The sequence below is a fragment of the Oratosquilla oratoria genome, chromosome 21 (assembly GCF_046742065.1).
Source record: "Oratosquilla oratoria isolate Oo_2021 chromosome 21, ASM4674206v1, whole genome shotgun sequence".
NCBI classification, from domain to species: domain Eukaryota; kingdom Metazoa; phylum Arthropoda; class Malacostraca; order Stomatopoda; family Squillidae; genus Oratosquilla; species Oratosquilla oratoria.
The window spans coordinates 51,886,150-51,902,998 of NC_134797.1; the positions used below are offsets into that span (position 1 = coordinate 51,886,150).

Here is a 16,849-nt window from a genome sequence, read left to right on the forward strand (position 1 = left end):
TAGTACCCATATATAAAGGAGGAAATAAAGAAGACCCTACCAACTATAGACCAGTCTCTCTAACAAGTACAATAGCAAAAATTTGTGAAAGAATTGTCAAAAGTAGATGGGTAAAATATTTAGAAAAAAAAACGTGTTAAATCCAAGGCAATTTGGATTCAGACAAGGACGATCATGCGTCACCAATTTAATATGTTTCTATTCAAGGCTAATAGATATAATACAAGAAAGAGATGGATGGGCTGATTGTGCATTTCTAGACCTAAAAAAAGCTTTTGACAAAGTACCACATAAGAAGTTGCTTAAGAAATTAGAAACTGAAGGAGGAATACAGGGCAAACTGCTTAATTGGATGGAAGACTTTTTGCAAGAAAGAAAAATGAGAGTAGTGATAAGAGACAAACACTCAAAATGGGATGAAGTAATAAGCGGTGTTCCACAAGGAACAGTTCTGGCCCCAATAATGTTTGCTATATATATTAATGATATGGATGAAGGAATTGAAAGCTATATGAGCTTCTTTGCAGATGATGCAAAACTACTGAAAAGAGTGAACACGGAAGAAGATTGTGAATCACTACAGAGTGATCTAAATAAAGTACAGGGATGAAGTAGGAAGTGGGAGATGAAGTTCAATACAAAAAAGTGTAGTATAATGGAATTTGGAAAAAGCAAAAACAGAATAACAGGAGCATATAAATCGGGAGAAGAAGGAATAAAAAAAAAGTAGAAAATGAGAAGGACCTGGAAGTCATTGTTATGAATAATATGTCACCTGAGAAACATATAAATAAGATTTTTGGAGAAACTTATAATTTAATAAGAACAACCAAAGTGGCATTTACATACCTGGATGAAGAAATGGTGAAGAAAATTCTAATCACCCTGATAAGACCAAGACTGGAATATGCAGCAACTATATGGTCACCAAGTACAAAAAAAAAAATGTATAAAAAAAACTTGAAAGAATACAAAGAGCAATTACAAAATTGGCACCAACATTCTCAAAACTATCATATGAAGAGAGAGTAGCAAAACTTAACTACAGACACTAGAGCAAAGAAGAGAGAGAGGAGATTTGATAGCTATTTACAGAATCATGAAAGGCATAGAAATTACTGATAGAGAGAATCTGATAAAATGGGATGATAGAAATAGAAGACACGGAAAGAAAATAAAAAAAGACAGCTATAGAAGAGATCTGAAAAAGAACAGCTTTCCTCACAGAGTAATAGACAGTTGGAACAAGTTAGATGAGAAAGTGGTGTGTGCAAAAACAATACATGAATTTAAAAATAGTTTAGATAAAATGAGATATGAAGACGGGACCCCACGAGCATAGCTCCCCTTCCCGTAAAATACAACTAGGTAAATACACACACACACACACACACACACACACACATATATATATATATATATATATATATATATATATATATATGTATATGTATATATATATATATATATATATATATATATATATATATATATATATATGTAGGTTGTGTTACTCTACATTGAAATTGGTGATAAAGGAAACTCAGGCGGAGCTCTTGGCTTTAATTCTCCTGGTTCAATTCTGTTCTAACTACAAAATACAATGCAAGCCCTAAGGGAATCTCGGAGGGTTGTCAGAAACATTCTGTATACAAATTTACAAAGGTTGCCAATTCATGAAATAAGGAGGCTGTTGCCACATCAGTTGAAAGAAATTTGGAAGGCTGGGTCGCGTCGGTTGAGACATCGGCAGATACGGTGGAGTTGTTGACCCGAGACACAGCTGCGGCTATTGTTCAAAGTAGAGCTCTTGACCTGAGACGCCGATAATCTTTTGTTGTCAAAGAAAGGTCGGTGAGCTTGGTCACCGAACAATGGAAAGTCCCTAGGGAAACGCTAGTCTTGTCGTTGAAAGTACCACGCTACACCATATGTGTGCGTGGGCGGGTGTGCATCGAAGTACTGCATACGCTAAATACGTAGATGATAAGATGGCTCTGTTTGCTATCTATCGCTGACCCCAATGATATTGGTGCTACTGAGATAGAAGAAAATAAAACACAAGGCTATCCAGGCCTGATTGCAGGACCTGGGCATGAAGACATGTACACAAAATGGTGTAAGAATGGTGGTAACTGTAAAATATTCATGAAAATAAGGAAACAGGCTTAATGGTATGAACAACAGTATGAACATGCGGAAAGTAGATATTGTTTCCATTCACCTAGGCAAGAATATACATTCTATAAATGTATTGTTCGATTTCTAAGATTATAGCGAGGAAGGGTAACTAGAGGTTCTGGTTGAGAGGATTGCTGATGGTCCTCTATTGCAGGAGTAGTATGATTCTGTGATTGCAAGACGGTCTCCGTATGATTGTGCAAACTGAGTGCTTTAACTTTATTTTTGACTGATGTCCAAAGATACGATAGGTTCCAGAGTTTGGGGGAGAGCGTCGAAGTGGGGGTGTGATTAGAGATGTACTCGTAAACAATATAAACATCAATGGTATTTACATTGCGTCTTGTCCTGAGTTTCGCTGATTTTGACATGCGTGAGTGGCTAGTGCATTTGTTTCGCTTGGAAAGCAAGTGTTCAGCTGGTCGTGGAACGGAGGAGTTAGATTCGTGGGAATGTGTGTGTGTGTCGGTGCCATCTGAGTTAAGAGCTGGTGCATTCTCGTGTGATGAAACAGAGTAAATTTGAGCAGTTGTGCTAGAATTAATTGACATTAAATCAGGTTTTGCCTGCTTGGCCACGTTGATGTGGTTGACTTTGTAGGAATTTGCTGATGGCAAAGCAGGGACGAAATGATTAGCATAAATGATGCTATGTTGGTCAGGGTAAATGACGATATTATGTTGCTTCATCAGTGTTAAGCCTATGAAGATATCAGCTACGTAGGTGGTAACTGAAAGGGCTGGGCACTCATCTTTGAAGCTAATGTCTAGAGAGAATTTACCAATGATTGGGAAGGGTACACCATCCACATTGCAAAGGTTGACGTCGGGGGGTTCCAAAATGGTGACACGTTTTGTTTCAGTGCGGAATATGTGGAAACTGTGTAGTGTCATGATGTTAACTGGGGAGCCCGTGTCCAGAAATATTTTCACTTTGGTGTTACTAGACTTAGCATTGAAAGTTAAGGAATCTGAAGACATGTGGTGTTACTAGACTTAGCATTGAAAATTAAGGAATTTGAAGACATGTCTGGGATACCCAGGGTGTGTACCGGTAGAATAGAAAATCAAATGTCCTAGTATGAAGTAACTGTCCTAGGTGTGCAATGAGTCTTTGTATCCTGTAGTCATAAGGGAGATGTGTTACGTGAATGCCTTGCAGGAGATGGATTACGTGAATGTCTAGCAGGAGTGTCTGGGGGTTCTGTCTCCGTGTTAGGAGGACACGGCAATAATCAGTCGTATGAAAGTGCCATGATGCTCGCAGTATCGGTTCGGTTATGACGGGTACCTGTGATAACACGTGTTAACAAGGTGTCCTGGTTTGTGGTAGTATTTACAAAACATTCGTGTTCTTGATGGAGAGCGTTATCTTGAGTGGTGTCGCGTGCGTGATGTATGTCGTGCTCTCGTGTTATGTGAGGGGGACCGTGTGACTTGTGCTATTGTGTGTGTTGGTGCTATGGGTACCAATTGATTTTGTATTCGAGTGATAACTTGTTCTGTATCAGAGACTTTCCTTGAGAAGTCGCCTAATGTGACGCCTGGTGTGAATGCAATGGCGCTGGCTTTCTGGAGTGTCTGGGTGTAGTTGTGAGAGAAGACGAAAGTATGCAATGAAGGAGATTACGTTATCCAATGAAATTGTGTTGTTTGAGACCCAGTCTGTGTTTTTGAGATTTTCTCTGGGTTCGCTCTTAAATGCTGAAGCTATTTTGACTGCCTTTTCTTTAGTGGTGTGTGGGCCATGATTGTAAGTTTTTGCAAGAGAGTATAGGGGGAAAGTGCTCCAAGTGGCTCAAAAGCCGCAAATGACTTTTGGAATTGTTCTACAAATGTATCAAATGAATGTGTTTCCTCAAACAACTCAGACTGAATGACATCAGCTAAAGTGTCATGCTTGTCTGTCTTGGATGTTATGATGGATATCTTTGTTTTGTTGTCTGTGACATTCCTACGTAGTATTTCTGAGTAAACTTCAGTGAGGAAGGTGTGTACAGGAATGTTCCTACCGTTAAAGAGTGGTAAAGTTGTCTCGTCCTTAATAAATGTGATGAGGTTTTGCGTCGCCATGGTGTTGTGGGTAGGAGTTAAATTGTATGAAGAGTTAGAAGTAGAAGGGGGGACGTGGTTGGTGGGGACGTAGCTTGGCTTCGCGTATAGGGTCGGTTTGTCGAGTCAGAGAGGGCTTTGGACACGTTCATGTATTAAGAAAAAATATGTGTGGAGATTGTGTTACTCCGAGGTGACACTGAGAACGGAAAAATATCTACTTACTCAATGTGATGCTGGAATACGGTGTTGAGTGACGGGGCTGCAGTGGGGCGAGAAGAGATGAAAGGATGCACTGCTGAAAACAGGGTGATCAATTAGTAAGTGGTTGTGGGAAATGGGTTGAAAACATGTAACCCAGATGTGTAGGAATATAAAATGGAATAAGGAAAATGGAAGTGGAGATTCTTGCGCAGCTTAGATGCGGTGAGTGGTGGAACGTTGGCTCGTAGATGCTGCGACGATCTCTGGCGCAGAGAGGATCGGGCGGAGCGTGATGCGATGTTGGAGGAGGATATGGTCCGACTCGTGCAGTGGTGGAGAAGGGTAGTCCAACGTCTGTGTTGTCGTGGTGGAGGCGGCGGGCGTCGTGGTGGTGGAGAAATGCCTTTGATGGAGATTTCCTTGTAATGTTGGAGAATGCGTCTATGTTGACGTGGTGGAGCAGTGTCATGCTCTGGTGGAGATTTCCTTGTAATGTTGGAGAATGCATCTGTTGACGTGGTGGAGCGGCGGGCGTGGTGGGTGTTGGAGAAAACAGCTAAGAGGGATCAGCATAGAGCTAGGGCTTCGTATCGTAGTTGCTTGAGGTGGGCGAAACAGCGAAGAGCGTCGGTGCTTTTGGCTTGTAAGTGGAAGCTGGAAGGTGCTTCGATAGTTGCTTTGAGGTGGGGAAACAGCGAAGAGCGTTGGTGCTTTTGGCTCGTAAGTGGAATGCTGGAAGGTGCTTCGAAGGAATTAGTGTTGCACTGCTGCTTCGATGTCCACGGCTGTAGAGTTAAAGTGTCGCTTCGCAATCCCACGTGTGCCACCAAAAATGTAGGGTTAAGTGTCGTAGTCGTAGTGCTTCAGCTGACCATCAGGATGTCAGAGTAGTGTCATAATCCCACCGTTGTCCACCAGAATGTAGGTTGTGTTACTCTACAGTGGAATTGGTGGTGAAGGAAACTCAGGTGAGTACTTGGCTTTAATTCTCCTGGTTTAATTCTGTTCTAACTACAAAATACTCAGCAAGCCCTCAGGAATAGTCGGAGGGTTGCCAGAAACATATAGCGAGACCAACAGGTGTTGCACAGCCGAATAAGTAATTCCAATGTGTGCGAGTATAGTCCAAGATTACCTCTGCATCTACAACCAAACCTACACCTTCGTCTGTACCGACATATAAGATTATAATTAATTTCTGTATTTGTTTATTCTTTTATCTGTATATTGATTTATTTATGCCATTCACATATTCATATATAGGTTCATCTATTTGTTTATCTTATTCATCTATCTATATGTTGCTTCAATTTTAAGTTCATTTGTATATTGATTTGTCTACTAATCTATTCGTTCACTTATTCACTTACTTGTTTATTCGTTTATCTATGTATTTATTTATACACTCTCTCAAAGACCTTGCATGCCATAAGTATTAACCATTCATATGTTTACTTATCTATTCATCCAGTCATTCACTAATTTACTTTTTCTTTTATCTATGTAGTTGTTCTTTATTTGTTTATTCGCCCATTTACCTTTTCAAAGACCTGGCAGGACATTAACTTGTTTATTAATCTATTCATTCTATAATTTACTTATTCGTCTATCTATGCAGTTATTTATCTGTTTCTTCATTTGTATACTTTCTCAAAGACCTGGGAGGACATGAGTATTATATACTAATTTATTGTTTATTGATCTATCCATTAATTTATTCAGTAATTTACTTATCTATTCATCTATGCAGTTATTCATTTATTTCTTCATTCATATATTTTCCTAAAAACCTGGTATGATATACATTTGTTTATTAACCTATACATTCATTTGTTTATTAAATAATTCATTCAGTAATTAACTTATTCCTTATCTGTTCAGGTATTCATCTGTTTTTAATTCATAATTTTTCTCAAGGACCTTGAATGCCATGAGTGCCAAGTTGAAGAGCGGCCACGTAGCGGTGCCCCTGGAGAAGGAGGAGTTGTCCCAACTGGAGGTCCTCATGAGGAGTTGCTCTGAGGGCGTGGTGCGCCTCGACCCCGGACGGTGGCTCCTGCACACGCCTTCCTTGAACCTCGTTGATAACATCTACGAACACAAAGTAAGGCGACCAAGGGATGATAAGAATTATACAGTTGAACCTCGGTTCTCGACCACAATCCGTTCTAGAAAACTGTCCCAGCACCGATTTGGTCGAGGACCGAAACGAGTTTACTGATCTGCTGGGTACAGCATTATCAAGGTGATGTTTCTCCACAAAGCTATGAATTTCGTCCCTGTTTTCTATTTTCTCCATTCGGGTTGGTCGAGAAACGATATTTTGGTCGACTACCGGGCCAAAAAGTCTCCCTTTTTTCGAGAACCGATGTTTTGGTCGACCACCGGTGCAAAAAATTCTAAAACATTTTGGTCAAGATCCAACTTGTTGTCCCAGGTTTGACTGAGTGGGTGCCTGAAGCCCCATAGCTTCTGGTAACGGTCCTTGGGCCCTCTCCCAGATCTCACTGGGGAGAAACGTGGGACTATTGAAGTTCTTGAATGGAGAGTGGGCTTGCTATTTGGCCGCGAAGTTGAATGCATGTAGTACATTGTTCTACATACTCTATGATGTCCTTTCTCATTTTCGGCCAGAAGTAGGCTCTTCTGGTGTTAGCTAGGTATTTGTCTCTGCCAGGGTGGCCAGCGATGGGGCTGTTGTGCAAATAAAATCCGTTGTATCTTGGAGGGGCTATCCGTCTGTTATTATTCAACGTTGTCCTGATATGAAAATAATTTCCTAAGAGTAGGTCCTGTATAGGTACAGGGGGTTCGGAGCTCATATTGTCTCCTGACTCAAGGACATATATAATGGGAGTCCAAATGGGATCCCTCCTCTGGGGAGATGCATGAAGTGGAACTGTGATGATACATGTGTTCCCTGTTGAGGGCGTCAGCAACTACATTTGCTCTCCTTTCATATATTCTATCGAAGAGTTGAACTCTAAGATCAGAGTATGACATCTGGCTATCTTACCTTGTGGTGACGCCAGCATGATGTGCTTGGGTCCTTTAGCAAATGGCTGAAATCGTGAGGTGGATTTGCCGATTGATAATTTGAGATCTTTGGTGTTGGTTATGTTGCACTGTCTATTGGTGGTGTTGTAATATTCACTACATTATGTACTAGTGAACGTTCACATAGTCGCGGAGTTGTGAGTAGGTTGGCTGAATGTCATAAGTAGATCACTAGCACTCCTAAGTTTCTTCGGATCACTTGGTTTAGTTTACTGCCACCATATGTAGCTGGTAAGCTACAGTTATAATCCATTGGTTAGTAAAACCCAGAGTTCTATTAAAAGTATAAGTATATTAACCAATAATAACATTTGCGAGAACTCTGTCTTGGAGCCGCGCAAGTTACAGACGGACTAACTGCGCGCCTGCACACTTTCATCGTTGCATGGGCTCCCCGGAGGCTAGGCTTAGAAGGCATGTGCCAACTTGACACTTACATTCATGCATGGCGAAACAGTGTCGCCATTGGTGATGTCATAGCTTATGTGACAACAGGTGATGTCGATACGGTATTATGTACTACCGTCATGCGACAGTTATCAGGCGATGCCTTGACCAATTTTTGTAGTTTGATAGACTATAATGGATACGTAATGAATACAGACAGACGCAGACATATCCAGTAAAAGAGAAACAGATAGACGCAGAGATTATTCCATCCCCCCCAAAGAAAGAAAGAAAGAAAGAAAGAAAAAAAAAACTCGTCTATTCCATTACAGTACCGACCCAGTGACCTCATCATCATGGCTTATCCGAAGTGTGGCACGACATGGGCTCAGGAGATCGTGTGGACCATGAGGAACAACCCGGACCTCGACCACCCAGAGGCCAATGACCAAGTCATCTTCAGGAGTCCTTTCCTTGAGTAAGTTCCTTGAAGGGATATGGATCGGTTCAGTGATCCTCGGGGACTCGTATTTATGGGGTCAACTGCTGTCCATGAGTTTTTCTTTAGTGGCCAGCGCTTCTATCCTTGTGTACAATATTGCACCGAAGTGGTAAAGTCATGGACAAGGTGAAGAAAAGGGTTGCAGATTGGAGGGGTAGTAGAAGTTAAAAAAGTAATCGTCATTCTTTTTACGAGTGGAGAGACCCTAATCTCCACATTTTCATTTATCTATCTATTTATTCATTTATTATTATCATTATTATTATTTTGAGTGGAGAGGTCCTGGTTTGTGAGCTTGAGAAGAATGGAGGTGTTCCTATTGCTTTGTGCTTACTTTACTTGTCTTCTACATCACACACTCACACGAACATGTTCCTTACAGGGCAGACACCTACACTTTGTCCCGGCACCACCCTCCCTTTGAGGAAGACCATCCCGTCCCCCAAGCCTTCAGGAAGGCGTTCCCGCAGCGGGAAGACACGAAAAACATGTTCTTCTCCCTTGCTGAAGGCTCCCCAGATCCTCGCTCGATGAAGACTCATCTTTCGCTGTCTCTCTTCCCGGAAGATCTTCTGGAGACTTGTAAGGTAAATGCGCTGTGATAAAATCATCATCCATCATCCGTTTTGCTAGGTTACAAGTTACGGTGTCTTCACGGAAATATCCCCAGACCGTTGCCAGTTACTGCTGGGCCACGGGATAAACAAAGTCTTCTTATTTTTTGCTGTCTAATAGTTTATCTTTATCCACATCTCTATTTCTCGCATGAGGGGACGACTAGGGAGGGTAGCTGAGTAAGTAAAGTAGTTCTGCTGTGGATGTACTGTGTCTTGCTGCATTGTTTCTGACTTGAGTAGTGGGCAGAAGACAGGGATAATACTTCATCCACGAGAAGCTAAGATGAGAAGGAAACAAATGAGTGATGGATGGAAGTGGAATGGGTTGGGGTGGATGCATGCCTTGGCTGGCTACCTCCTTTATAAGTATACTTTATTTTTCCTGTTTTCTTATCGACACCTAGTGAAAGTATGGTCACTTCCTAACGTTGACAGAGCACAGGGTGGATCGTAAGTTTGATTAGATCCAAAACATTTCCAATGTGCTCATTCTCAGAAAACTTCACTGTTTCGCCAGTGCCTTCGAAATCGATCTCGGATAAATTTGAATACTGACATGTGAAAATTACAATAGAGATGATTTGGTAGCATGTTTGTTAAAATAATGATGGATGTGTCATTGGGGGTTTAAAATAAGGCACTGAGAGGTGGAACTTAAGTTCTTTAAAACAATGAATAACTATGCAGTCAGTATCCCAATACGAAACAATAGTGTGAAATATGAATATATGTATTTTTGTGTGTTTATATTTATATTTACTTAATTGTAGTATACAGGAGAGGAACAATGTTCGTTGGGTCTTGTCTCCTAATTTTCTAACATAGGCTCAGATTCATATATGGTTTCAACTTAATCTATATATTTGATTTCCAATTATCATATTTAGATTTGAACTCATGTATTGTTTGAGCTTGGGCTATATCACCTTAGCTATTCCACATCTATGTGGAAAACTATATTTCTTCACATCATTTTAACATGTGGTCTTCCATGACCTCTTAAAGCCCTCCCATCTTTAATCAGGAGATCTCTTCTATCAATGCAATCTGTCCAAATTAGTAACCTGGACACTGTAATCATGTCACCTCTTCCTCTTTGATCTTTCAAAGTTGGTAGACCCAGTGCTTTTAGTCTCTCTTCATATAGTTTATCTGCCAGGCTGGGGACCAGTTTGGTTGCTGCCCTTTGTATTCTCTATCTTACTTATATCCTTCACTCCGTGTGGAGACCATGCTACTGATGTATATTCCAGTCTTGGACGTATCAGGGTTTCGATGATTTTTTTCATCATCTCTTCATCCATGTAATGGAACGCCACTTTAATCTTTTGTAGTAGCCCATATGTTTCTTCCACAATCCTGATGATATATCTGTCAGGTGACAGGTTGTCTTTTATCAAGATTTTTGTAATGTGTTCGCTTCCCAATGAATATTTTAATGATGGCCTTTTGCAACTATTGCTCATTTCCAGTACTTTGCATTTTTTGGTATTGAACTTCATTTCCCATTCTTGGCTCCATGCGCTGGTGGCGTAATCGGAAACATGTTGGTCTCACTTTCACTTAGTTGTGGGTTCGAATCTTGCACTCCTTCCTGATTCCCAGCAGTGACTATTACCTGTCCTTAGTGTGCATCACAGGGTAGAGGTATTGGCTTTGGCCGCAGCCACGCGCCTCGTGGCGTAGGCTCCTCACCACCACTACATGGCTTCAGCCCTTGACAAAACACATTCACGATTTCTCCCTCCTAACACACACATCGAAACCGTGATATGACCAAGACTAGAATATGTGTCAGTAGTATGGTCCCCACAGTGAGAGACATAAGCAAATTTGAGAGAATACAAATGGCAGCAACGAAATTGGTCCCCAGCCTGGCAGACTAAAAGCACTGGGTGTGCTAACTTTGAAAGATCGAAGAGAAAGAGGTGACATGATTACAGTATTCAGGTCATTAAAGGGGATAGATTTCATTGATAGAAGAGATATTATGGTTAAAGAATGGAGGGCTTTAAGAGGTCATGAAAATAAATCAAGACCACGTGTCGAAAGGATGTGAAGAAATGCAGTTTTCCTTATAGATGTTTAGATATGTGGAATAGCTTAGGTGATATTGCCCAAGCTCAAACAATACATGAGTTCAATTCTAAATATGATTACTGGAAATCAAAGATATAGATTAAGTTGGAACCATACATGAATTTGAGTCTAGGTATGCTAGAAAATTAGGGAATAGGAGACACGACCCAACGAACATTGCTCCTTTCCTGTTTACTACAATTAGATAAATACATACGCAACTCCTTGCCACCAGAGTTGGAGTGCCGGCTTGCAGTGCAGTAATGCTGAATTTTTCAGCCCTGGTCAGGGCTCGAACTCGAATCATTTAATTAGTGGCCAAGCCTGTCACCACTGCACTGTCGAGCCTTTTGTAACTGTATACATTTGCATTGCCCAAAGGTGTTGTACGTGGCTCGCAATCCTCTGGATGTCTGTATCTCCTTCTTCCACCACTGTCGCCACTTCATCGTCCGAGACTTCAGAGGAACCTTGGATCAGTTTGTGGACCTCTTCATCCAGGACAAATGTAAGATGAAGTTGATGTGATGGTTTCTCTCTCTCTCTCTCTCTCTCTCTCTGTGTGTGTGTGTGTGTGTGTGTGTGTGTGTGTGTGTGTGTGTGTGTGTGTGTGTGTGTGTGTGTGTGTGTGTGTGTGTGTGTGTGTGTGTATGTGTGTGTGTGTGTATGTATGTGTGTGACTCAACATGGTCTTGGATCACATGTTGGACTCGTAATTGACAGCTATTACCCTCCCGGATGAGAGTTCAGAGCTCATAATGACTGATCTGTGGATAATGCTATAACCTTACACACACACACACGCACGCGCGCGCGCGGCAGGGAGAGCGACGATTGGAACTCCGGAAAAAAACGAAATTGTCGTAGATTTCAACGACGAGGGAGTACCTGTGTTGTATTAATAGGGAAGGGGAAAGCTCGTGGTGTAGTGGGTAGGTGAAGAAAAAGGAGAAGGGGAGGGATTAGTGAGGAAAATGGAAGGAAATGAAGAAAGAGACGAACGGGCTCCCCCAGACGTCTGAAGGAATGTCAACAAAAGGGCTGCGGACAACGCAGGTGAAGTCGAAAATATCAGTAATGACTTTAAAATTAGAAATATAGATAAGAACAACACAATAAAAAGTGGAGATAATCATTTCCATGGATTTAATGAGGCAGGGGATGCCAACCTCACCCGATTAGCAAGTCTAGAGGAAAAACTAGAGAAAATGAACGAACAGTGGGAGGTTAGGTTCAGTCAACTTACACGGATTACACAAAGAGTTGATAAATTGGAAGAACTAAAGAAGGAGAACCAAAACCTAAATAAAGAAATAGAAGAATTAAAAAGACAGTTAAAAGAAGTAAAGGATGAGAATGAGGAATTAAAGAGGAATAATAAAGAGAATAAAGAGTCCATAGCAAAAGAGGTACAGGGTTGGAGAAAAGTCCAAGAGAACAACAAAATTGAATTTAGAGATATAGTAAAACAACAGATGAAAGAACAAACTAAGGACACAGTTATTAAAGTGATGAGGGAGAAGGAGAATATAGTAAGAGACTTAGCGGATAAAAAGAAATGTATAATTATATTAGGGATGGAAGAGAAGCATAATCCAAATAGGACTACAAGAGTAAAAGAGGAGAAGGAAAAGGTAAACAAGATATTAGAAGTAGTTCAAGAGGATGAACAAGAAACAGGGAAAGAAATTGAAGAAATATATAGAATAGGGAAATACAATACAGATAAGACCAGACCAATTAAGGTTAAATTCAGGTCACAAATGACAGCAGAGAATATCTTAGCAAAAACAGGGAAACTAGCAGACAGTGATCAATATAAACAGGTATGGATAAAAAGAGAGATGAATAAAGAGGAAAGAGAGGATGAAAAAACGAGAAAAGAACAGAGTCAGACAAAGAGAAATTCTATTGGAGAGTAGTGGATATGAAAGTGAGGAAATGGTTCATGGAAGGAAAAAACAGAAGGGAAACAGAAAACACAATGGAAGTAGCAGAAAATTAAAAGTGTCTTACACAAATATAGATGGCTTAATAACAGGCTTGAACGAACTGAATGATTACCTGAAGGAAAAAGAACCGGACATAATGGGAATTGTAGAGACAAAATTGAAAGGTCCACTACTACCTAACAGTGTAAGAGATGGTGCATATAATTGTTGGATTAGAAACAGAGAGGTAAAACAAGGGGGTGGAGTTATGTTCCTGACTAAGAAGGATATAAATGTGAGGAGTGTCACATATGGAAAGAATAGAGTAGAGATGATTATGATGGGAGTTGAGGGCAGGGATGGGAAGAGCAGGAAGTTTGTGGTAAATTATGTGCCTCCTAAAGCGGCTTCATGGGAAGAGAGAGAACACAAAAATATGTTAGAAGACACAAGAATAACACTAAATAAGATAATGGAAGATGGAGGAAGAATAGTTATAATGGGTGACTTTAATTGTTAAAAAAAAAAAAAAAAAAAAAATCTGCTGGAAAGAGATGACAGTGAAAAAATTGTTGAAAAAGTGAACACTAGAAGATTGTGAGTCGCTGGAGAGTGATCTCAATAAAGTATGGGAATGGAGTAGGAAGTGGGAGATGGAATTTAATAAGAAGTGTAATATAATGGAATTTGGAAGAAGCAAAAAAAGAATAATGGGATCATATAAATTGGGAGAGGAAGAAATTAAAAAAGTAGAAAATGAGAAGGATCTGGGAGAAACTTATAATTTGATAAGAACAATCAAAATGGCATTTACATACATGGACGAAGAAATGGTGAAGAAAATACTAGTCACTTTTATAAGACCAAGATTGGAGTATGCAGCGACGACGTGGTCACCAAGTACAAAAAAATGTATAACAAAACTTGAAAGAATACAAAGAGCAATTACAAAATTGGCACCAACACTCTCAAAACTATCATATGAAGAGAGACTAGCAAAACTTGAGCTACAGACATTAGAGCAAAGAAGAGAGGGAGGAGACTTGATAACTATTTATAGAATCATGAAAGGCATAGAAACTATTGATAGAGAGGATCTAATAAAATGGAATAGTAGAAATACAAGAGGACACGGAAAGAAAATAAAGAAAAACAGTTATAGAAGAGACCTGAAAAAGAACAGCTTCTCCCACAGGGTAATAGACATTTGGAACAAGTTAGATGAAAATGTGGTGTGTGCAAAAACGATACACAAATTTAAAAACAGTCTAGATAAAACGACATATGAAGACGGGACACTACGAGCATAGCTCCCCTTCCCGTAAAATACAACTAGGTAAATACACACAAATCTTTGCCCACGTGAATTGAAGTACATAATTGCAGCGCAGCGATACTGAAATTATTTCAGCCCTGGGCGGGATTTGAACTCGGACTGCTGTATTATCGGTTGCGAATGCTACCACTGCACCGTCGAACTGTGCAGTGTAACTGTATCTTACGGGAAGGGGAGCTACGCTCGTGGTGTCCCGTCTGTGTCTCGCCATATCTAATTTGCTCTTAAATTCTTGCATTGTTTTTACACACGCTATTGTTTCGTCTAGTATGTTCCATACATCCACCACTCTGTGGAGAAAGCTAAGCCGTTTTTTTTAAGTCTCTTCTATAACTATCCTTTTTGAGTTTCCTCCCATGTTCTCTTGTGTTTTTCTCATCCCAATTTATTAAGTTGTCTCTATCAATGATTTCCACCTCTCGTAATTCTGTAGTTATAGTTTTGACAATCTTTCTTCATGTGTGTGTATGTGTATGTAGATGCAATATATGAATATTTAAATGCATAAAAATATAAAAATACTTAATATGTAAATATACACCTATTTTACCTCCGTCTCTCCGTAACTACTGGTTTAATTCTGTTTTTACTGTTCCCTTCTATGGTTTTGTATTTCTTCTTTCACTTTCAACTTTCTTTCCATATCTTTCTGTAGGAAATAAGTAATGTTTCTTTATGGGGTGAATTAAACTGAGGTAATTTTTTTCTTCTTTTCTTCCCGAATAATATTACACTTGGCTTGTCAATTTGCACCAAGGGACTCCCCACTGAGATCCTCAATCCACTCCCTACGCCATCTCTGCACCGACATCACGAGTTTCTTAGTCCAATGATTTTTACTGTTAAAATCAAGTGCCTCCCTCAAGGGCGTGACCTAACTCCCGTGAACCAATAATTTTTTCTCCTACACCCTTTCTCCAATCAGACTGTTACAACGTCTGGAGCAATACTACTTACACAAGCAATCACGACATCAATGCATGAATGACTTAGTTTACATATTGTTACCTCAGCATTAAAATCTGTTCCCTTGCGGTTTTTTTTTTTTTTTTTTTTTATAAACTTTAGACGAGGAGTGAGATTATGCAACTCCTTCGCGGCTATTGTTTGAATTCTCACCACCTACTCCCTTTATCTACCTTACTTGTCTACCTATATCTACCAGCCTTTTACACTTATATACATACACATACAAATTCTACTCAATATTTTGCAAAGCTATTATATGTCTCCGCGTCCTTCCCTAATGTGTGTATACATACACGTACGTGCGTACATATACGTACATAAATACACACATAAACAAATACATACATACATATACACACATACATGCATTCACAATACACACATGAATACATATATGCATACACAATATACATACATATTGTATATACATCCTGTGTAACGTGAATATGCTTTCCAGTGATTCCAGGCCCTTACCTCCAGCACCTGAAGGAGGCCTGGGCGAAGAAGGACCACAAGAACTTCCATTTCGTGTTCTACGAGGACTTGAAGGAGGACCCGTTGACCGAACTGAAGAAGTTGGATGGGTTTCTAGAGACTGGACTATCCGAAGATAAGATTAAAAAGGTGAGGCATCTAGAAAAATGCCGTTATTATGGTTTATTGACAATTTGAATCATGTACGAAGTATACCAAAATTTAAGAAATATATAAACAAAAGAAATGTCTTAATCAACAATTAAATTTTATCTCAAAATTTAAGAACTGAAAAAAAATCTGAAACCCTTAACGAATGAGAACAAGAAAAAAATCTATATATAAAAAGGCAATTCAGTATGAGCCTCCAAGTTCATTGGAAGAAAACTTCCGACTGACCAAGGCTCTATAAACCAACAGATCATCGACTACACATCATTCTCGGCAATGAAATCAAGAGATACTGAAACTCTGGTGCCGACGAGGCAGGAGGTTGCCAAGGAAACTGGAGGATTCTTCAGGAAAGGTCGAGTACCAACACCTCGAGGCCCTCAGCGGTCCGCCCTCAAGTTTTATTTATTTATATATTTACCTTCAGGATGCTCAATGGCCGAGCAGATTAGTGTGTCGCTCCTTGCGGCGGCAGTTCAAACACTGCCGCCAGCGAGTTGGACCAAGGGCATGGTTCATACAAAGTCCTCCTAGCCTCGTGATAGGGGGAGTTTTGGGACGTTAAAACGATTCAATCACCTTTATTTGTGTATGTATTTACCTAATTGTAGTATACAGGAAAGGGGTCCTGCCTCCTGTTCTCCAATTTTCTAACATACCTAGACTCAAATTTATGTATGGTTCAAACCTAATATGTTTTTTTAATTTCCAGTTATCATTTTTAGATTTGAACTCGTGTATTATTTGAGTTTGGGCTATATCACCTTCTAAACTATTCCACATATACATCTATAAGGAAAACTGTAATTCTGCACATCCTTTCATCATGTGGTCTTTCTTAATTCACTTCCATGACTTTTTAAAGCCCTCCCATCTTTAACCAAGAGATG

At 40.0% G+C, this 16,849-nt stretch overlaps 2 protein-coding genes across 6 annotated transcripts in view; one reads left to right on the top strand and one right to left on the bottom strand.

Annotated features, from left to right (window-relative positions):
- The window catches only part of LOC143036937 (uncharacterized), a 119,777-nt gene that overhangs the window by 55,896 nt on the left and 47,032 nt on the right, over window positions 1–16,849 (bottom strand). For 3 of the 5 annotated variants that reach the window (XM_076204953.1, XM_076204952.1, XM_076204958.1), the window contains one exon: window positions 4,458–4,530. In XM_076204953.1, coding sequence (XP_076061068.1) covers window positions 4,458–4,530 — 73 coding nt within the window. The remainder of the gene's footprint in view (window positions 1–4,457; window positions 4,531–16,849) is intronic. The other 2 variants (XM_076204954.1, XM_076204950.1) reach the window with 1 other exon arrangement.
- The window catches only part of LOC143036936 (sulfotransferase 1B1-like), a 40,465-nt gene that overhangs the window by 21,824 nt on the left and 1,792 nt on the right, over window positions 1–16,849 (top strand). The window contains exons 2-7 of the mRNA XM_076204947.1: window positions 6,354–6,540; window positions 8,213–8,358; window positions 8,765–8,969; window positions 11,460–11,586; window positions 15,772–15,938; window positions 16,209–16,314. Of these exons, the coding sequence (XP_076061062.1) occupies window positions 6,367–6,540; window positions 8,213–8,358; window positions 8,765–8,969; window positions 11,460–11,586; window positions 15,772–15,938; window positions 16,209–16,314 (925 nt within the window). The 5' untranslated portion in view covers window positions 6,354–6,366. The remainder of the gene's footprint in view (window positions 1–6,353; window positions 6,541–8,212; window positions 8,359–8,764; window positions 8,970–11,459; window positions 11,587–15,771; window positions 15,939–16,208; window positions 16,315–16,849) is intronic.